The sequence below is a fragment of the Neophocaena asiaeorientalis genome, unplaced genomic scaffold (genome assembly GCF_003031525.2).
Source record: "Neophocaena asiaeorientalis asiaeorientalis breed wild unplaced genomic scaffold, Neophocaena_asiaeorientalis_V1.1 scaffold504, whole genome shotgun sequence".
NCBI classification, from domain to species: Eukaryota; Metazoa; Chordata; class Mammalia; order Artiodactyla; family Phocoenidae; genus Neophocaena; species Neophocaena asiaeorientalis.
Genome location: NW_020174438.1, coordinates 5,216,377 through 5,238,636, shown reverse-complemented (window position 1 = coordinate 5,238,636; position 22,260 = coordinate 5,216,377). Strand labels below are relative to the sequence as shown.

General features: G+C 38.9%; 1 protein-coding gene across 1 annotated transcript in view; it reads left to right on the top strand.

The window, feature by feature from the left end:
* Positions 1–583: 583 nt before the first annotated feature.
* The window catches only part of IPO7 (importin 7), a 47,329-nt gene continuing 25,652 nt past the window's right edge, over positions 584–22,260 (top strand). The window contains exons 1-4 of the mRNA XM_024757011.1: positions 584–812; positions 14,895–14,976; positions 17,977–18,130; positions 19,257–19,415. Of these exons, the coding sequence (XP_024612779.1) occupies positions 729–812; positions 14,895–14,976; positions 17,977–18,130; positions 19,257–19,415 (479 nt within the window). The 5' untranslated portion in view covers positions 584–728. The remainder of the gene's footprint in view (positions 813–14,894; positions 14,977–17,976; positions 18,131–19,256; positions 19,416–22,260) is intronic.

Sequence of the window (22,260 nt, the reverse complement as noted above, 5' to 3'; positions counted from 1 at the left end):
TTAAAGAAGGTGGATTTTAATAGGAATTATGCTTTTATTCTGCATTTAGAGGTGATCTGTGCCAAAATTTGGATACTCAGAAAACAAACAAAAAAGACAAACAAACCCAAAACCCCATAATTTTAGTATTTGATTATAAATATGTAATGTGATAAACACCTTTTACACATAAAGGTCATTTAACCCTTTATGTTATTTCCTTAGGATAAAGTGTCATAAATGGGATTAGTTGGGTCAAAGATTATAAACATTTTTATGGCATTTAGTAACACATCTCAAATTGCTTTTCAAAAGGCTTCCTTCAATTACACAGCTACTAGCATCACACATTGCATCAGCCTTACCTTATGGTTACCAAAGGTATATTATTATGTGGAATCTATGTGTAACTGATTGTTTTAATTTTCTTTCTGTGAAGTTTGAACATTTTTCTCTTTCTGAAGAACAGGTCTTGTCTGTAGGAGCGACAGCTCAGGGCCACGTGGGCTGCGGACTGCCCAAGTGGACTACATCTCCCGAAGTGCTCCACGGGAGCGCCGACAGGAAGTGGCCAGAGCATCTCCCGCCTCCACGCCGAAGAGAAGAGGTTCTATCCGGGGCCTTGGCGCTTCTCTTTCCTTTCGCGCCGGTTACCGCTGCGGAGCGCGGCGGGTCCATGTGCGCAGTGAGGGGCGCTGTTCCTGGCCCAGTAGCACCCGAGCTTCGGGTTTGACTGCGTCCGCCCTGCGATGGACCCCAACACCATTATCGAGGCCCTGCGGGGCACCATGGACCCAGCCCTGCGTGAGGCCGCGGAGCGCCAGCTCAATGAAGTAAGGACGCTGGGCTGGCGGCGGCGACGGCGGGCGGGCGGGCGGACTGTGGCAGGCCGAGCCCTCCGGGCCTGGCCAGAGGCGGGGACGGCGTCGCTGAGGGGCCCAACTGGAGCCGTGGGGCGGGGACCTGACGGCGAGTGCCACGCCGGGGCCCTCAGGCTGCTGCGGCGGTGGTGGCGGCGGCGGCCAAGGCAGCCTTTGCGTTGGATCCTGAGCTGGGCCTCTGGCTGCGGTTGAGGCATGAGGAGCCGGCTGGGGCGAGGCGGGCGTGACGGGCTGGACACATGGCTGGCTCGGGTGGCCGGCCGCCCTCTGGCTCATTCCCAGCTCGTTCCTCGCGCCCAGGAGGGGGCGAAAGTCACCGGGAGGTTTTTCAGACGTTTCCGGTAGCAGTCCCGCTGGCGCCGGGTTCTGAGGGGCTACTGGGAATGCAGAGCTAGTCCCACTGGGGGCTGTGCCTGTCAGCTTGTCACTTCCCTGGGCTGATCGGTGACCTGCACAACTTTCTCCTCTCCGGCTGAGCTGCTAGGGACAGCTTTCAGAGGCGAGCCCCCGCTTCTTAGGCAGGGTGCGGGGAGTGCGGGATACCCATGGGAGTCTGATTCACTGCTCTTCTACTCTGTTAACGCCTTGGTCGGGGAGGCAGCGCGATTTAGTGCAAGGTGTCAGGTGAAGTGCACCCTTCTAGTTAGAGCTGTACCACTAATTTCTTGACTGACCTTGGGCAAGTCTCTTAACCTTTCGACGCTTAGTTTTCCCATTCATAAAATTAGGCCACAGGGTTTGCTGTGACAGTCAAGGGAGACGATGTAAGACAGAGTGCCTTGAAACGTGCCAAGCTCCATGTCAACTTTCTGAGCGTTGGTTTCTTTTTTACCCATATTTTTGGAGGAGACCACCCTTTGGAAAAGAGCCTTATTATGTGGGTATTTTATTGTACTTTTTTCAGTTTCATTCTTTGTTTCTAAATTTCTGTAACTTACAATTTAGTGAGTATTTTAAAGGCTTCTTTAAAGGATCGCTGTCACTTCCTGTGCCTTCCTATGAATTTGCCCAGCTTTAGTGATGTTTAGTGTACTTTTTTTTTTTTTTACATAAAGAGAAGTTCCTCGTTAAAATAGAAATTCAGTTAGTTTATGCTCTTCTTAGCTGGTGGGTAAATTATTTAAAAACATTATTTATATTGACTTTCAGGAGTACTGATAATTGAGCATCTTCAGTGTACAATGCTGTTTTAGAGATTCCTGGCCTCAAGGAACTTAAATTTTAAGACTGCCCACGGAGTATAGACAAATTAAGTGTAAAATTATTTAAAAATGAAAAGTTAAATCTATTTTATATGTGAATAAGACCATTAGATCTTGCCAAAAATGATGCTGAAATTCTTAGGCTCGAAGACACCTTGGGAGGAGGATAGATTTCTTTTGGATATAAAATAGTGAGTTGAAAGAAATTCCCACTTTGAACCATTACTAAACCATAGAGGGAGTTGTGGATTGCTTTTTATTTTGATTTGTTTTGTGATAGACACAGGTTAAGATGAACATTATTTTGTTGATGATGTGCTAATGCATATGTAAACCTAGACACACTAAAAGTTTAGTCATAGTGATTTCTACCATGACTTTGCCCTAAAAGCACATTATTTTGACTAAAATACTTGTGTGTAATTATTAATTTTAAAAATTGTTATTTGAAAGAATTGGTTCCCTTGTAGAAAAATTGGGTAAGTGATACTTTCTGCAAATTTAAAATTCATTTATTCCTCAATCAGTTCATTGAATGTTCAGTTGTATGTACTAACATCTTGTAGTAGAGACCTGGGGTAAGTATTTCACAAGCTAGTTTTTAGGAAGATAAATCAAAATAGTATTCAAAGCATTTATTACTTAACCCTTAAGCTGCTGTTAGAGTTTTAAAATACTCTGGAGTAGTGAACACTGCTTATCTTTTCTTTCAAAAAAATTTGATATCTGGCCTGTATATCTGTGATGGTTAAATGTTTACATTTTGCAGATTTCTTTGTCATTACACCTAGATTTTTTAGTAATTTTCCTAAGACAACTTTTCTATTAATTAGAATATTTACTCTCATTTCTAATCTTGATTCCATTTTAATGAAGTGCTTCCATTTGAATACTTTTTGCTTTGACTTTCTTGTGGCAGAACCTTGATTTAGGAAATAGATCCCAGATAAGTCTTGAAGAAGCTTTACTGTAGTAAGAAGGAGGAAGTTGCATTTTATTTTTGGCAAGCTCTTCTTGCTTTGGATAAAATAGGGTGAACCAATCAGTCCATGATGTCTCATTCAACTGAAGCTACATTTTGGTTCATTTAGCTAAAAGAAAAAGATCATTGCCATTTGAATGAATCTCTTCAGCTAAGTGAAGTGATCACTAACTCTATAAAAATTGTAAATGTTATCCAAGTATTAGAGTGCAGATGGTTTAAAAACAAAACGAAAAGTGCCTTTGTCTCAGCTATTGCACTTAACTGTTCCATCTGCTTGGAACCCCTTTTACTCAGTTGTCTCCCAGAAACTTCTATCACTGTTCAACTGTCTCCGTATCCCTAAGGAGTGGCCTGACTACCATGCTCCCTGTCTCCCTTCACTTGTTTATTTTTCTCTGTGTCACTTATTTATCATATGTATTTTACTTATTGTTTCCCCAGTATAATTTTTGAGTTTCATGAGGTCAGGAATTACTGTGTTTTGTTACTGCAATTCTTTGTTAATGGTAGGCTTTACTGACTTCCTGTTATAATAGAGAACAGTATAGGCTTTAGATGTTTTATACCACCTCCACTTCAAGGATTTTAAGGGTGCTTTTTTCTTTTTTAATTTTATTTATTTATTTTGTTTATTTTTAGCTGTGTTGGGTCTTCGTTGCTGCGCTCGGGCTTTCTATAGTTGCAGAGAACGGGAGCTGCTCTTCGTCATGGTGCACGGTCTTCTCATTGCGGTGGCTTCTCTTGCTGCAGAGCACGGGCTCTAGGCATACGGCCTTCAGTAGTTGTGGCTCGCGGGCTCTAGAGTGCAGACTCAGTAGTTGTGGCGCAGAGGCTTAGTTGGTCCGCGGCATGTGGTATCTTCCCGGACCAGGGCTGGAACCTGTGCCCCCTGCATTGGCAGGCGGATTCTTAATCACTGTACCACCAGGGAAGTCCCTGTTTATATGTTTTTTATGTTACATATAGGTAAAGTTCCATAAGACTGTTAAAGACCACAGTAAGGACACTCTTTTTGGCAGATATTTTCAAGATAAATCTGTTTTAGTATTCCCCACTTACTCTGTAGTGTGTTATGAATTTTGATTGTTTTTGAACCTCTGCTGTAATTTGGAACCCATTGTTCTCTCTCATGTCCCAATTTGAAATATGTTTGTATAACAAGCTTTGCCTCAAAGACTGAAGAAAACCATTTTCTTTCTTTTTTTTTTTTTAACTAAAGATTTCTGCACTAGCTGTGGGGTGTTAAAGTTACTTAACCTCTAACCATCGTTTTCCTTATGTTAGTATGGTATGTCATTGTGTTGTGTGGGTTGAGTGAGATGATGAATGTAAAAATTTTAGGAAAGTGTTTGGCAACTACTAAGTTCTCTCCAGATTATTTGAATTACTGTTGAATTGCCAATTGATTAACCAATCCGACATGCAATACATTTCATTTCCTACCTCAGTCTACTAACTTTGTAGGTGTTCATCTCAGTGGCAGATGATCAGCACTGATGGAGAAAGAACACAAGTACATATTACTTGGACAGTGAGCTCACTAGTAGATAGCATTATTGCAGCATGAAAATTGGCACTCTTATAAACACAGTGCCTGCCACACTATAGGTTCTCTGTAGTAAATGTTTGTTGAGTGCAAAGAGAAATAACTTGAATAATAGAAATTTTTTTTGTTTTTCTTTTTAAATATATTTATCTATTTATTTTGGGCTGAGTTGGGTCTTTGTTGCTGCGTGCAGGCTTACTCTAGTTGCGGCAAGCATGGGCTACTTTTCGTTGTGGTGTGCAGGCTTCTCATTGCGGTGGCTTCTCTTGTTGTGGAGCACAGGCTCTAGGCACTCGGGCTTCAGTAGTTGTGGCACGTGGGCTTCAATAGTTGTGGCTCGTGGGCTCTAGAGCGCAGGCTCAGTAGTTGTGGCACGTGGGCCTAGTTGCTCCGTGACATGTGGTATCCTCCCGGACCAGGGCTTGAACCCGTGTCCCGTGCATTGGCAGGTGGATTCTTAACCACTGCGCCACCAGGGAAGCCCTTGAATAATGTTAAGAATGTTAAGAATACTCATCTTTGAATTGTTAAAGTAGGTTTGTGTTACAGACATCTGTCACTTCTCATTTAAATTCTATACTATATATTCTAGTATATCTAGAAGTGCAATTTTAAAAATTTTGTTTAGCTAATCTAAAATATGTGCATTTGGTATTCATTCAACATTGTTTCTTATATTCCAGACTATTTGCTCTTGAATACAAAGGCTGTCCTTTCCTATCTGTACGCATGCGCACACACACAGAAATACTTGTTTTTTTCATTTGTAAGATAAAGAAAATAATGTCTGGAGGTTTTTGGCAGATTATTATAACAGAGAACAATATCGCTGCTCTCTTCCTGCTTTAGCTGCCAGTGTTCTTCAGTGGAAACCTTTCTATATGCAAACCTTTACTCATGCTGCTCCCCTGCCCGCGCCCCCCCCCCCCCTTAACCTCTTACCTCCTTAAACTGAAATTTTTCCTAACCATAAATCTCATTTAAATCTCTTTTAAACCCTCAGTTCCTAATCTTAATTGCTGTAAAATGCTTATGTAGGCAGAAATGCTGCTTTTTCACGTGCTTTATGTGAAAGAAAGTAAGAGGACATAGCTTTGATAAGTTTCTTGATATTTTGTGTTTATCTTTAAAATTCACGAACTACCTAAGTCACATCTGCTGTCTTCACAGATGGTTACTATTACAACCGAAAGTGATTATTTATAATTGGTTAATTTGATTTTATTTTATTAAAGGCTTATGAAATGTTTAATCAGTGAAAATCTTAGGTCTGGAAAAGTGCAAAATGATGGCACATTTATAGGACAATTTAGCAAGTCTAGAAATTCAGCAAATATGAGGTTATGGTGTATGTTTTTGGAAGATAGAATAGTTTGTAGTCTGAGCAGGTTAACATTCTTTAATTAGGAATATCATGAAGTAGATCCTGTTGTGAATTTTGGAGAGGGAAAGTTCCTGGATTCTTGGATTGTTAGACAGGAAGTTATTCAGTGACAGAGCATGTTAAAGATCTGAAAGAAAGATAACGCCATATTAATATTTGTAAGAACAATTTTCTTTTTCAGAAATAGATGCATGCATTATTTTACTTACTGTTTCTGTCAGTGGCATGTTAACGATGAGCTTGATTTAAAGTGGGCACTTTTTTTTTTTTGGTTGCTAAGTAATTTATAATTAAGAAGTTTTTTAAAAACTCCTTAGTTGGAAAGCATTACCACAATTTAATGAAAGGCAGGAGGACACAGTGAAGAGCCTCAGCCTGGTCCCGGTTTTACCACTACACTGCCTTAACCTCACTATGCCTCATATTTCATGTAGGTAAAATAGATACAGTATTTGCCTTTGTCAACTCCTCTAGTAAAGCAGAGGGTAGAAATTCCTTGGCTCTTGAAATTACCTGATTGTATTCATTTTATGTAAACTCTGATGTCATAGTGCCCTTAAGCGCCTCTCTTCCTTATAAATGATGTAAAGTACAGTAACTAATTGAAGGTCTGTTTGGTTACATTACAAAATGGTGAGAATTAATAAAAAGTTACGTCTTAAAGTAAGCTTTAAAAGATATTGACATTAGGTGATTACATTGGAAAATGTGGGTCTAGAAGGGAAATTGATATTGGAGAAAGCATGACTACAGTCTGTCTGGTTCGAGGAGCGGAAACACCAAGGAGAAAATGTCTAGTAGGCAATTGGGAATGTGGAACTGAAGTTTAGGAGAGAAAGCAGTAATGGAAAAGTGATTTTTCTTCTGCAGGTGAATTGAGAGGAAGGGAGTGTGATCCAGAGGTGTGGGGTGGACTAGAGAGTTGCATACCCTTTGGGCCATGCCCATTTTGGGGACATTGAGAAACATAGGGAAAAGGAGATGGGAGAATTGTGCAGAAAAGCCAAAGGACGCCAAGAAAAGGAATTTCAAGTAAGAAGATTGGTTGTAGGTTTAGTTTCCTTGTTCCATAAATAAATTTCATAAATTTTCTACCAGTGAATATGAATTCCTTTTGTAATAAGTAAAAAAGCTATTAGAAAAAGAAAGGGTTGTTGATATTTCTAAATGAGGGAAGTTAAAGCAAAATGAGTTTGGTGGGGGCAGGGGAGGGGAGCTTTAAAAATATTGGCAACCTTGGAGAAAATTTCTGATTACAGGGTTAGTGAGTGAAATGCTAGTAAGGGGGTAGGAATAAGTTTGTAGGTTAAAAAGGTAGTAGGGTCAGGGGAAATTTGTTTATGTGATATGTATGTCTTTCGTTTTTTTTTTTCTTTTGTAGTTTGACTTATTTTGGGGAGTAAGGGGAGCTACCTGTGGAGTAGAAGTTTTTCAGGCCTATTATTACCTGTTGTAATAATAATTTTCTACTTGTAATTTTTTTTTTCTTTTATGGTACGCGGGCCTCTCACTGTTGTGGTCTCTCCCGTAGCGGAGCACAGGCTCCGGACGCGCAGGCTTAGTGGCCATGGCTCACGGGCCCAGCCGCTCCGCGGCATGTGGGATCTTCCCGGACCGGGGCACGAACCCGCGTCCCCTGCATCGACAGGTGGCCTCTCAACCACTGCGCCACCAGTGAAGCCCTTGTAATGTTTTAATAGTCATCTATCCCAGAATTATATTCTTCATACTGCTTCAGGACCTTATTCTTCCTGCAGCATAGATCTGATCATGTAAAAACTTGCAAAAAAAGTTCACACTTAATGGATCTTGATGTGGTCACAATATACTTATTCATTTTTTAAAGAATAATTTTTATAGATTTTTTTATTTTTTGCTGCATTGGGTCTCTGTTGCTGCTCGCAGGCTTTCTTTAGTTGTGGCGAGCAGGGGCTACTCTTTGTGGCGGTGCGCGGGCTTTTCATTGCGGTGGCTTCTCTTATTGCAGAGCACGGGCTCTAGGCACACGGGCTTGAGTAGTTGAGGCTCACAGGCTCAGTAGTTGTGGCTCATGGGCTCTAGAGCACAGGCTCAGTATTTGTGGTGCACGGGCTTAATTTCTCCGTGACATGTGGATCTTCCCAGACCAGGGCTAGAACCCGTGTCCCCTGCATTGGCAAGCAGATTCTTAAGCACTGCGCCACCAGGGAAGTCTCTACCTATTCATTTTTGTCTTCCACTGTTTTCTTTCATTTTTCTAGTAATCTCTTTAACATAACCCATACTTCTTTTCCTTTTAAAAATCTTTTCTATCCATCTCTGTAACCTTTAGGGTCTAACTAAAATACTTACCTGTCAGTCTAATTAGAATTAATTTCCCAACCTACTTTAGAGTGGTGATCTTTTATCTCTGTCGTATCTGGCATGTTGTAAGTACTAGTAAGTGGAGTGGAGTTAAAAGAGATGGAGATGGAGTTGGGCCTATTGAAGAATTTTGATGAGATGGGTTAAGGATGAACGTTGAATTATTTGGCATGATGACAGATCATGAGTTGTCTGGAAAGGTAGTTTTGTGTTATGGTGAGCAGCTTTTAAACCTGAGTATTAGCAGTTTTAGCTCTACTTAATGATATGTAATGACCCATTTGTTGCTTCATTTCTCCTGGTTCTCTGACTGCTAGAAGCCAGATACTTTGACTAATAAAAGATTTATTGTAGCATCTTCTCAAGCCTAATCAGTGTTTGCCAAACTTTGTGATAAAAATTGATGCTAGTGATATTTTTACTTAAATTTATTTTTTATAGTGTAAAACATGAAGACCTTTAAATTTATGATAGTTAATAAATATAGTAATAGTTAACATGTGATAGGAATTCTTCTAAATATGTGATAGTTTGCTATATCCAAGAATGCCAGAAAGTTGTTAGAGATTACCCAATGCTTGAAAGAGTTTTTTCCTTACTTGTATAGTTAGTTAGTGTATATCTTTATTTGTCCTGTGTTTTATAATTGTACAGATCCGTGGGGGTTTTTTCCCATTTTTAAACTTTATTGGGGTATAATTTACATATCGTAAACTTTACCTGTTTTAAGTGGAATCAGTGATTTTTGGTAGATAATACTATTACCACAATCCAGTTTTGGAACATTTCCATTACTCCAGTAAGATGCCTCTTTGCAGTTTGTAGTTAATCCCCATCCCAGTCTTAAGTGATTACGAACCTACTTTCTGTCTCAATTTTCTTGAGAACCTGAATTTTAGTATTTAGTACTAATTTAAGTCCATTTGTTACCTTCTTAGGGAGAATACAAGGCTTCCTGCACTAGGGATTTCAGCTGGATGAGGCCAGTAGATAGATGTCCCAGGTTGAGATTGCTTGTGCTATTCCTGCTGACAGAAATATCCTTTCTTTCTTACCACTAGTCTAGCTCTGTTATCTGAAAGTAACTTTTTTTTTTTTTTCGGTCAGTTGTACTTTTTGGATTTATGCTGGTTTGTTTATGAAGGCATTCAAAGTGACCTAAAATAATAGGGTAATAAACTAAGTGCTTGTTTTCAGTGTTTAGTTTTGTTGATTTTTTAAAATAAATTTATTGATTTTAGCCACTTTAGTATCCAGTTCAGTGATTTTTAGTGTATTCACAGTTATGCATCCATCACCACAAACTTTAGAACATTTTTATCACCCCTAAAGGAAACCCCATACCATTAAGCAGTTACTCCTAATTCTGCCCTACACCTCCAGTCCTAGGCTACATTTTTTTTTTTGCGGTACGCGGGCCTCTCCCGTTGCCGTGGCTCACGGGCCCAGCCGCTCCGCGGCATGTGGGATGTTCCCGGACTGGGGCACGAACCCGTGTCCCCTGCATCGTCAGGCGGACTCTCAACTACTGCGCCACCAGGGAAGCCCTCTAGGCTACTTTTTGCTCATAGATTTGCCTATTCTGGACATTTGATATATATGAAATCATACCATCTGTAGTCTTTTGTGACTGGCTTCTTTCACACAGCATAATGTTTTTAAGGTTGACACATGCTGTACCAAGTGTCAGTACTTCATTCTTTTTATTACTGAATAACGTTACATGAATGTATGGATATGCCACATTTTGCTTATCCATTCATCAGTTGATGGACATCTGGGTTGTTTCTACTTTTTTATGAATAATGCTGTGAATGTTCAAGTAAAAGTAATGTTGGCTTTTTCTTTTAATTGAGGGTTAATTTACATATAACACAGAGCTCAAAAATATGTACAGCTCAGTCAGCTTTTACCTAGGTACCACCATCTAGATTAAGATAGGTAGGTAGGTAGGAAGATAGATAAGATAGATAAAACATTTCCATTGGCCTAGAATTTTCTCTTCAGACTTGTCTTCGGGTTATCATTTTTCTGACTTCTGTTAACTATAACTTGGATTTGCCTGTCGTTAAACTTCACATTAATAGAATCACATAGTATGTGATACAGTCTGGCTTCTTTCTCAAAATATTTTTGAGATCTGTATTATTGCTTGATTCTGTAGGTTGGTTTTATTTTTTTAATTTATTGTATAGTATTTCATTGTATGAATTGTACCACAGTTTGTTTATACATTCACTTGTTAATGGACAGGTATTATTGTGAACATAAGCACTTATTTCTCTTGGATATATAAGGGGGAAATTGCTAGGTTGTAAGATAGGTGCATGTCAGATACTGCCAGTTTTCCAAAATGGTTGTACCGTTTTATACGTCTACCAGCACTGTGTTCCATTTTTTTTCCCATCTTGACCAGTGCTTTGGTGTATTGCATATATTGTTTTGTGGTAGGATTGTCTTGTCCACTTGTACTAATTCTTTGTGTGTGTGTGTGTGTGTGTGTGTGTGTGTTTCCACACTGCGCGGCTTGTGGGATCTCAGTTCCCCGACCAGGGATTGAACTTGGGCCATGGTAGTGAAAGCCCGGAATCCTAACCACCAGGCCACCAGGGAACTCCCCATTTGTTATGTCTTGATATTTGCCAAAATACTTTCCATGTTTATTCCTTAGAGCTATCCTGTGAAGTAGATTTTGTTATACTGACTTGGTAATTAAGAGTTAGATTTGCTGAATCAAACTTGCTCAAGAGTTAAAAATGTAGGAAGTGACATCACTTATGTTTATAACTGTCTGATTCTAGCAGTTCATTCCAGGAGTTCACAATTTGATGCGGGAGACAAGATACCTACTGTAATTTTTTTTTTTTTTTTTTTTTTTTGGGACCCGTATATTCTGTATTTTTTTTTTTTTTTTTTTTTTTTTAGCGGTACGCGGGCCTCTCACTGCTGTGGCCTCTCGCGTTGCGGAGCACAGGCTCAGCGGCCATGGCTCACGGGCCCAGCTGCTCCGCGGCATGGGGGGGTCTTCCTGGACCAGGGCACGAACCTGTGTCCCCTGCATCAGCAGGCGGACTCTCAACCACTGCGCCACCAGGGAAGCCCCCTACTGTAATATTAATGGCTTAAAAAGTGCCATAGTAGTGGTCTTTGTGGGCTCATCGGTCTAAAAATATAAATACACTTTTTCACTCTGCACAGCCCCTAGGTGATCAGAACTGCTTCCAAAGCCCCCTTTTTTGTTGATTCATTGTTATTCTTTCAATAAATTTGTTGAGTATTTTGAATGTCAAACATATGAGGAACTGGGTATAAAGTCCTTATTCTCAGTGGAGCTTAAAGTCTAATAGGAGAGGCAGACATAAAACCAGCTACAAATATAATAATTACAAATATGTAATAAGTATTAGGAAGTAAAAATACCTTGGAGCTTATGAGAGTAATAGGGAGCCCTGCTTAGCCCTAGTGTGATCAGTGAGGAAATGCTTCTCTAAGGAAATGTTTAAACTGAGACCCAAAGAATATGAAGCTGTGGACCAGTTAACTCTGGTGGAGCACTGGAGAGACGTGTTGTAGGTAGAAAGTCACAGCATGTACAAAGACTCTGCAATGGGGTAATGTGTATTGTTGAAAGGACCTAAAGAAGGCTGCTAAGGTGGGGCAGTGGGGGGTGAAAAGGTTTCTTTATTATTTATTTATTTATGGCTGCCTTGGGTCTTCGTTGTTGTGTGAGGGCTTCTCATTGCAGCGGCTTCTCTTGTTGTGGAGCATGGGCTCTAGGCGTGCGGGCTTCAGTAGTTGTGTCTCGCGGGCTCTATAGCACAGGCTCAGTAGTTGTGGCACATGGGCTTAGTTGCTCCATGGCATGTGGGATCTTCCTGAACCCGGGCTCGAACCCGTGTCCCCTGCATTGGCAGGTGGATTCTTAACCACTGCACCACCAGGGAAGCCCCAAGAAGGTTTCTTTAAATGAGGCTGAAGATATAGGCAGGGGCAAGATAACACAGGGCCTTTTAGGCTTTAGGAAATAGAGTAGAAAATTGTTAAAAGGTTTGGTTAAAGGGGATTAGTTTACAATTTTAAAGATTATTGGCTGCTAAATAGAGAATGGTTGGGGGGGGCAGATGGCTACATTAAGAGAGATGATAGTCACTTGGACTATGTTGGTGATAATGGGAATGGAGAAAGTGGATATAATAATTATACAAGCATTTTGTATATAGAATTGATAGGGCCTGATATATTGGGGTAAAAAAGAGGGAAGTATTAAAGATGACGTTCAGTTTTCAGACATGAATAACTGTGAGGATGGTGATGACAAGGGTTAGGAGAGGTAGTACAAGGAAGTAGAGTCACAGCTTTTAGGGGGAAAAAATGATTTGAACATAGTAAGTCTGAGAATCCTGTGAGACAGTGAAGGTAGGGATGTTAAATAGGTCTGTTAGAGTGTCCTGGACTGGAAATGACATTTGATTTATAGATAGTATTTAAAGACAGGAGTTGGATGAAATCAGCTAGGGAGCAGAAAAGATGGCCTGTGACTGAGTTCTTGCACCACGTTCTAGCATTTGTACATAGAATGAGAAGCAAGCAAAGGAGCCTGAGAAGGTACCAGGAAGAGTGGTGTATGAACTATGTAGGTGGAAGGGTGTTTCATGAAAGTGATAATGGTTAACTGTGTTCAGATCTATTTGGAGTACTGGAAAGGGTAAATTCCTCCCCTTCATCTAACTGCTCCTGTCCAGGTCTTAAATTTAAGCATTACTTCTGGGTTAGGAGGTTCTACTTTTGATTCTTCCATAGTGTTTTCTGTTTCTTCCATTATACTTTATGGCAGTTACCTGTTTGTCTTGTTTTCCTTCACTGTTAAGTTTCCATGAGGTCATGGAGACTCATTGTCTTGTTCAACCTTGTATTTTCAGCTCCTAGCATAGTGTTTTGCACCAAGAACACCTAAATAAATATTTTTGGAGTGACTGAACGAGCAAAGTATCACTCTGGGTCTAATGTGAAAGACATTTTTTTATATCCAAAGGGAAATTTTTCTGTTTCTAAGAATGTGTTTGTAGAATGCATGAGAGAGTAGCATTGACATATATACACTACCAAATGTAAAACGGATGGCTAGTGGGAAGCTGCTGAGTAGCACAGGGAGATCAACTCGGTGCTTTGTGATGACCTAGAGGGATGGGATAGGGAGGGTGGGAGGGAGGCTTAAGAGGGATGAGGGGATATGGGGATATATGTATACATATAGCTGATTCACTTTGTTATACAACAGAAACTAATACAACATTGTAAAGCATTTATACTCCAATAAAGATATGAAAAAAAAAGTCTGTAAGGAAGAAACTAAAATAAAAATCACTAGTGTCCATGCGAACACATGCAGAAAAATACTAAAACTTGGGCTGGAAGGAGGAGATAACATTATAGGAAATGGTTATATTGGGGGAGAGGGAATGAGAACACATATGAGAAGAGATTTCAGTTCTTTATTAATAAATCAAAATCAAATATGACAAATTTAGGAATTATTAAATAACTTTTATACTGTTAATGAAAGTAACCCAGGATCATAGCATAAAATTTGGATAATAGAAAATAACATATACAATAGTTCCTCTATAATCTTACCATCCCAGATACAACTTATTAGCATTTTTGGTGTATTTCCTTGTTTTCTGTATATGTTGCATTGTATATTCATGTAAATATATTTGCTAAATTATCGTATAGTTTGTATCCTACTTTTATTGTATGTTCAAAGCTCTTCATTTAAATTTCCTATTGAAATATGCATATAGAAAAGTGATCGTGAGGATACAGTTGATTAGTTTTCACAAACTGGACACACTTATAAAACAGACGTGTTAAGAAATAAAACGTTGGGCTTCCCTGGTGGCGCAGTGGTTAAGAATCTGCCTGCCAACACAGGGGACATGGTGAGTTCAAGCCCTGGTCTGGGAAGATCCCACATGCCTCGGAGCAACTAAGCCTCTGCGCCACAGCTACTGAGCCTATGCTCTAGAGCCCGTGCTCCGCAACAAGAGAAGCCACTGCAATGAGAAGCCCACGCACCGCAACGCAGAGTAGCCCCCGCTTGCCACAACTAGAGAAAGCCCGCACGCAGCAACAAAGACCCAACACAACCCCCCCCCTCCAAAAATAATAATTAAATAAATGATTTTTTTTAAAAAGAAAAATGTTATTAGCACCTTGGAAACCGCCCCTCAGGCTGTTAATTTTTACTTATTTAATTTTTGTCTAGCCACTTCATAGAATGTCTCTGGAGAAATTATTACTGAATTGAGGAAATAGGTATCACAAAAGACACTGTTTTTGAGCTGCTGCCACCAGTGTAGGTCAGAAGTGCAATGGTACACAGGCAAATGCAAACATACAAACGTTTTTAGGAGTTAGGTTACTGAATTTTTTGAGTTCCTTATATGTGAGTGATAGGAAATAAGGCTGGAATCAACTTGTGGAGGAGAGCCTTTTCTGCCAGCCAAGCAGTGAAATGGAGTACTGAGAATATTTATTTGCAGAAATTTAAAATGTATTTTTTTATTTGTAGGCACACAAGTCTCTGAATTTTGTTTCAACACTGCTTCAGATTACTATGTCGGAACAACTGGATTTACCTGTGAGACAGGCAGGCAAGTTTCCTGAATTATTTTCTTGGATGTATGTAAATAATATCATTTCAAAGGTTCATAGTTGAATAGCAGAAGTATCCTGGGAAGGCCCTTCAGTGATTTTCTTCACTGAAAATTGGTTTGCTCCCTTGTGTTTACTACAAACTGCCACAAGTGTCTTGATATCTGGTGACAGAGTTTAAAGGAATGTGATATTTCACTGAGTTAAAAAAGAAGCTGGAAGGAGAAATTGATGGGGTTTATTGAAAGAGTCTCCATATTCCCTGTTTTCTTCCATGATGGATGATTCTAAGATACAAACCTCCAGCTGTTTGCTTTTACTATTTTATTTTAACCATTTAAAAGGTACTGTTTCTTAGTCCCAGTTTCAACAAAATATTGAGTAATTCCCTCAGTATCAGAGTCTATGAAAATGTGGCATACTGCTCCTGATATCATCTGTTAGTCTGCAGAATAATGGAATTGACCTCTTTAATGCTTGTTGTTTAATTTATTTGCAGATGTATTTCTTATAGGAAATATAAAGTGCCAATAACCTTACTATTCTAGAAAAACCAGTTATATTCTGGGGTTGTTTCTTGCTGTTCTTTTTCCCTACACCAGTTTTGTTAAAAGAATTTTTTTTGCTTACGGTATTTAATGTACAGTAAGCACATCCCTTTTCTCTACATAGTGTTTATCTTAAAAGTTATGTTTTAATGGCTAAATAATTTACAATAATGTGCCATATGCAGTGAACCATTTCTCAGTTGTTGGAATTTAATCTCAGGTCTGTTTGATTAACAATTGTATTCCCAGTGCCTAAGGTATTGCCTGACACACTGCAGGTACTCAGTAAATGAATGAATCAATGTAAGTTGTTTATGATTTTTTAAAATTGGTATATAAGTAGCACAAAAATGGGACATATTTTGTGCCTATAAAATACAGTAATTTTGCTGAACCCTGGTCAGCAGTAAATCTTTAAAAAAATTTTCTAGTTAAATAGGAAAGGTCGCTTTGTTTATTTTAACTGTCAGTTCTTTTTTACTAATGAAGTTAACATTTTCCCATTTAGTTATTTTTTTAGATAAGAATCTTTGCCTTTAAATCTCAAAATTTTACTAAGATGTTGAAAGCATTTGGCATTTAGGAGGGACCTTAACACATTAGAAACTTGATTATGTGTATTAGCAAAATTAAATTCTACTAGAAAGTTGTTTATTAGTATGTACAAAACCAGAAGCAACCAAACTATGAAATTGGTCCTAATTTTCAAAATATAATCATTACTTTAAAATTTATTACATCCTTGTAATAATTGAATGATATTTTGTAGTACATGGTATATGGTGGTTTCATCTGCTAGACTTTGAAAGATGCATTCATTCTGTCTTTGTAGTAGAACTCAAGCATTCTGGATGGAGTAGACTGTGAATCACGAGGTTCTTTCAGTGCAGTTCTCACCTGTTTATGTGTTTTGTTCAAGCAAACACTTTTAAAAATACTGAATCAAAAGTGTACAAATAAGTATATATATTCACTTCCTTTGTGCATTTTGTTGGAAAGAAATAACTCAGAGGCTATATCTGGAAGACATAGGGGCTATATCAAGTCTTAATTTTTTATCTTTGTTCTGTTTTGGAACTAAAGAATAAAATAGTATTAATCTGAAATATGTCAGTCCCACATGCTGAATCAGTGTTCTTGACTGTAGATGTAGTTTATCTTAAAGCTTTTGTTGAAGGATATTTTAATATGTAGTTGTAATTTTTTTGAAATGCTGTAAGATGGTGTATTATTTTAATTTCCAAGACAAACCAAAGTAGAATATAAAAATCATATTTGTATCAGTTATCCTTGTTTGAATAGGTACAAGACTCCAGGTAAGTGTTAATTACTAATCAGAGAAGAATCAGTGTTTTGCAGAATTTAGAAATTAATTTTGAATAATTTCCCTTTCCTATACATTCTGTACATTCGTGTTCGAGGATTCTCTTTCTCTCTCATTTGGGTGGAGGGGTCTGGATAAAAAGCATTATTACCAAGCTAGTTCAGTTAGAGTTAACTAGCAATGTGCAGGCTAGCAGTATGATAACTGACAGAAGGAGCTAGCAATGTGCAAGGTGGTAGTATGATAACTGACAGAAGGTAGTAGTCTGTAATTTTTGAACACAGCAAATTCTCCCATAAAATAACACGAATTTGAATTGGTATGATTGTGGTGTATGATTGAAATACTTAAATTTATTGACTGAGAATCTTTATATACTGTAATTTTTCTATGATTAAAAATAACAACCTGTGTGTGTGTTAGTCACTTTGAGCTGCTCTAACAGAATACCATAGACTGGATGGCTTATAAACAACAAATTTATTTATCACAGTTCTGGAGGCTGAGAAGTCCAGAATTAAGGCACTGGCAGATTTGGTCTCCGAGGACCTACTTTCTGGTTCATAGACCCTCACATGGTAGAAGAGGAAGAAGCTCTCTAGGGTCTCTTATAAGGGCATTAATCCCATTCGTGAGGGCAGAGCCTTCATTAGCTGATCACCCTACTAAAGCCCTCATCCCCTCATCACATTGGGGGCTAGGGTTTCTGTATGAATTTTGGGGGCCACAAACATTCAGTCTGTATAACAGTGTTATTAATTATAGAAACTTGGTATATGTATGTGGTTTTGTTTCTAGAGGCTTCATTTAAAAAGCGGATTTGGTAAAACAACTTTCCTACAGAAAACAGGGATGAAAAGTGTTGTGTATAAATGTGTTGTAAAAACAATTTTGTTTGTAGTTTGCAGAGTTCTCTTAGACTGTATGTTTAATAATAACTTTGTGGGTGATTACTGTAGCTGAGCATTAAACTTGTGTTTTATCAACTTTTAAAATTATATAGTATTTTGATTTTAAAAGGTTAGCTTTGCTAGCAATGTTTGGTCTGACAGAAATAAGTTGAGGTGTAGACACAGGGATATTTACAGTGCTTTCACTTTCTTTTGTCAAATTGATCTATGTTTTAGGTGTTATCTATTTGAAAAATATGATAACACAGTATTGGCCTGATCGGGAAACGGCACCAGGGGATATATCCCCTTATACTATTCCAGAAGAAGATCGACATTGTATTCGAGAAAATATTGTAGAAGCCATTATCCACTCTCCTGAGCTCATCAGGTATGTATATGTTTTAAACTTAACCTTTGTTGCAGATATATAATTTGCGGGCTTTGGAGGGGTGCAGAAGAGGGGATCTTTTCAGAACATAAAAATCTGTCATTTTTTGTGGCACAAAACTTAACAAATGCAGTTACAGGGGAATTCTTTGTTGTTTTATTTTCTTGCTACAGTTTAATTTTATATTTATTAAAAACCAAAACTTCATGTAAAACTTGTGAAACATACTATGATCAGATGAAAGGGGGTATAGAAAGTTATAGAATACTGTCATATACTTTATATTGTATAGTCTTTTGATATTTGAAAGCTCGTTGTGTATGATTTTGTAGAATTTTTTTTAATATCTTTATTGGAGTATAATTGCTTTACAGTGGTGTGTTAGTTTCTGCTTTATGACAAAGTCAATCAGCTATATGTATACATATATCCCCATATCTCCTCCCTCTTGCGTCTCCGTCCCACCCTCCCTATCCCACCCCTCTAGGTGGTCAGAAAGCACCAAGCTGATCTCCCTGTGCTATGCGGCTGCTTCCCACTAGCTTACATTTGGTAGTATATATAAGTCCATGCCACTCTCTCACTTTGTCCCAGCTTACCCTTCCCTCTCCCTGTGTCCTTAAGTCCATTCTCTATATCTGCGTCTTTATTCCTGTCCTGACCCTTGATTTTGTAGATTTTTTTTTTTTTTTTTGCGATACGCGGGCCTCTCACTGTGCGCCTCTGCCGTTGCGGAGCACAGGCTCCGGACGCGCAGGCTCAGCGGCCATGGCTCATGGGCCCAGCCGCTCTGCAGCATGTGGGATCTTCCCGGACCAGGGCATGAACCCATGTCCCCTGCATCAGCAGGCGGACTCTCAACCACTGCACCACCAGGGAAGACCAATTTTGTAGGATTTTTAATGAGAATAGTTGATGTTCTAAATGAAACCTGTCAGTTGATGATGGGGATGAAAAATAAAAATAAAATCACTTGCATTTGTAACATTGTTGGGTTTCTTTTGAGACAGTAGTAACAGTTTTTGCTTAGTGACTTATTTTTGTCTAAACAGCCATTTTCTTTATATGAGTTAACAAAACTTGAGGTAGCATTTCTTCCTCCTTATTGTTTATTTTTGACTTTTAGGGTACAGCTTACTACATGCATTCATCATATCATCAAGCATGATTATCCAAGTCGCTGGACTGCCATTGTGGACAAAATTGGCTTTTACCTTCAGTCTGATAACAGTGCATGTTGGCTAGGAATTCTTCTTTGCCTCTATCAGCTTGTGAAAAATTATGAGTAAGTATTTCTCTCAATTCCTGTAGAGTTTTGAGAAGTAAAAAACGCTTGGGAAATTTAAGCTAATTGGTTTGAACATCTTGAAATTTCATTTGGTATATATACTAAAGTTAGTGAATTACATGTTGATTTTAATTGTGTCTTCCTTTTGAAATAGCATTCTTGTTTTAATTCTGCAGTCTCTTCTGTTGATTCAGCTATGAAACTCCTTGTGCCCTTTTTTCTTAATCATGATCTGTTTCCCTGTTCAAAACCCAAGTTATCCCTAACTTCTCAATATAGGCTCCTCAATTTGTGGTGATAAAAGGCCTAAAGATAAGGTTTTAAGATGTGAAGGGGGTCAAAGTACATTGATCATTAGAGCTCTTTATTCTGCCTTTCTTTGAATTTTTATCTTAATTTGGGTTCTCGTGAAGTTTCAAGAACCTACCTCTAATTTTTTAAGAAGAATATGTTGGAATTTCATATGATCATTTTTAATCATTGTGTTTGAGGGATTCATAGTCATCTGCTTCAGTGTTGGCATACTTGAGCAAATTATAGTTCATGTAAGTAATTGGTATCAGTAAGAAAGATTTAGGGATCATTTTAGACCTGGACTTAAGGATCAGAAAAAAATCTAACCTTGGAAGTTGAGGTATAGCACTAAAAGTAGTAAGCCAAATGTTGCAGAGATTTTCTCTTAAGTGTGTGGTGAAAGTAATGAAATTGGTAGGCACTTGAAAGTTTTGATATTAGCAAATTATGAGGAAGGAACACTTACACCATGATGGTGGCTTTATTTCCAGCCCTAACAGCTACACAGATGCCATTGTGAGCCCTCTAATTCTGGGACTTGTAGTTAGCCTCCAATACCCTTTTTGGGTCCCAACTCAAAGTAGCTGATGAACTGCTGCTTTTGTTCTGAGCAGGAGAGAAATAAACCATTTACAGCATTGGTACTGGTGTTTTCTTGTGTTCCCACCAGCTACCCATCTTCCTGCTAAGGAATGTTCCAGCTGTTGCTCCAACCTCTGTCAGAGTGCCAGTTGTAGTTCTGGTAAGTGAGTGACTAAACTGAGAGAGAATAACAGTAATAAGCTCTCACTGTCATTGAGGAGGTTTGTCTCTCCTGTCCTTAATCTTAGCAGGAGAGAGTATGCCAGGGATTTTTAAAATGGGAGACATAGGCTGCTACAGTGTTGGAATTACAGTTCATTTTCAGCTAGTGTTCGATTGTGGAGCACAGGGTGTTCACAAGGGATCTGTGTGGACTGAAGCAGTTCTAAGAAAATTCATGGAGAAATTGGAAGTTGTGATGGCCTTCAGGAGCATAGATCCTCAGGAAATGCTTGTCAGGTGAAGGAGCATAGAAGGAACATTTGAAGAGGAATGCATCTCACACCACATGGAATAGATGGAATAGTATGAGCAAAGAAAGAAAGGTACAGAGGTGGAAATGTGACACTGTCTTTAGTGGGTAGTGAGGAGACCGCTAAATGGTATGGATAACTTCTGTTGAAATCGGGGATCATTTTGTCTTCTTTTTTTTTTTTGGTGGTAGAGGGGGATCATTTTGAATTGGTAAATTGGGACTGTGTTAAAAGAGGGTTTTGAATGCCATGATGGGGGATTTGTATGTGATCTTTTACATGATGAACCGTTGACTTTTTTTTAACAGAACAGTGATGGGCTAGTATTTGAGGATTCCTGTGAGTATGGTTCACCAGTTTGACACACTGCAGCCTTGTGGTAGTAGACTTTCATTGGTGGGAGGAGGTGAGCTCCACATCCTACTCCTCCACCATCTTTTTTTTTTTTTTTTTTTTTTATAAATTTATTTATTCATTTATTTATTTTTGGCTGTGTTGGGTCTTTGTTTCTGTGCGAGGGCTTTCTCTAGTTGTGGCAAGCGGGGGCCACTCCTCATCGCGGTGCGCGGGCCTCTCAGTGTCGCGACCTCTCTTGCTGCGGAGCACAGGCTCCAGAGACGCGCAGAGCTCAGTATTTGTAGCTCACGGGCCCAGCTGCTCCGTGGCACGTGGGATCTTCCCAGACCAGGGCTTGAACCCGTGTCCCCTGCATTGGCAGGCAGACTCTCAACCACTGTGCCACCAGGGAAGCCCTCCTCCACCATCTTGATCGCTCCCTAGGCTTTTATTAGTGTCACATTTTCACGCTTTCAGGAACTTTCAGGTCATATGAAATAATATTTGTTTCCTTGCATAAATTACTTTCATACCCATTAGTTTGGATATGGTACCACCCAACTTCCAGTCCACTACTCAGTGTAGAGAAGGAGGTAGGAGAGAAGAATATCTAACATGGAATGGGTATTCAAGCCCTCTTAATGTGGGTGATCACCTGGGTTGGATAATGGAGAGAGGTGCATAATATAATATAGTCCTCACCTTTATTGTTAAAAGATAATGTTGTCAGTAATTAATATAGTTTGTCTAATCAGATTGGAGAGTGCAAATGGCTTCCTTTTGTAAATTGTTATTGCTTTATTGACTCAAAGAAATGTACAGGTAACCTTTTAAAATGTATGCTAAGTGTAATTTCTCAGCACATTAAATAATATTTAGAAGTCTGTCAGTTAATTGTTTAATAATCTCAGTCATTATTAGCGTGAACATTTCTCTTGGTGTTTTTTATTCTTGGCAATTTACTTTGCTTCTCATTTCTCCCAGTAGGAAAAAATAATCCAGTCTTTTAAGAGTGTCTACCTTTTAAAACTGTGCTAAGATATTCCATTCTTAGATACATTTTCTCCCTTCAAAAAGGCTACCGGTAGATAAAACTGGAGTCTGGTAGGGAAAATCAATTATTTAAAAATTAACAAAAAATCAAAAAAAAAAAAAAA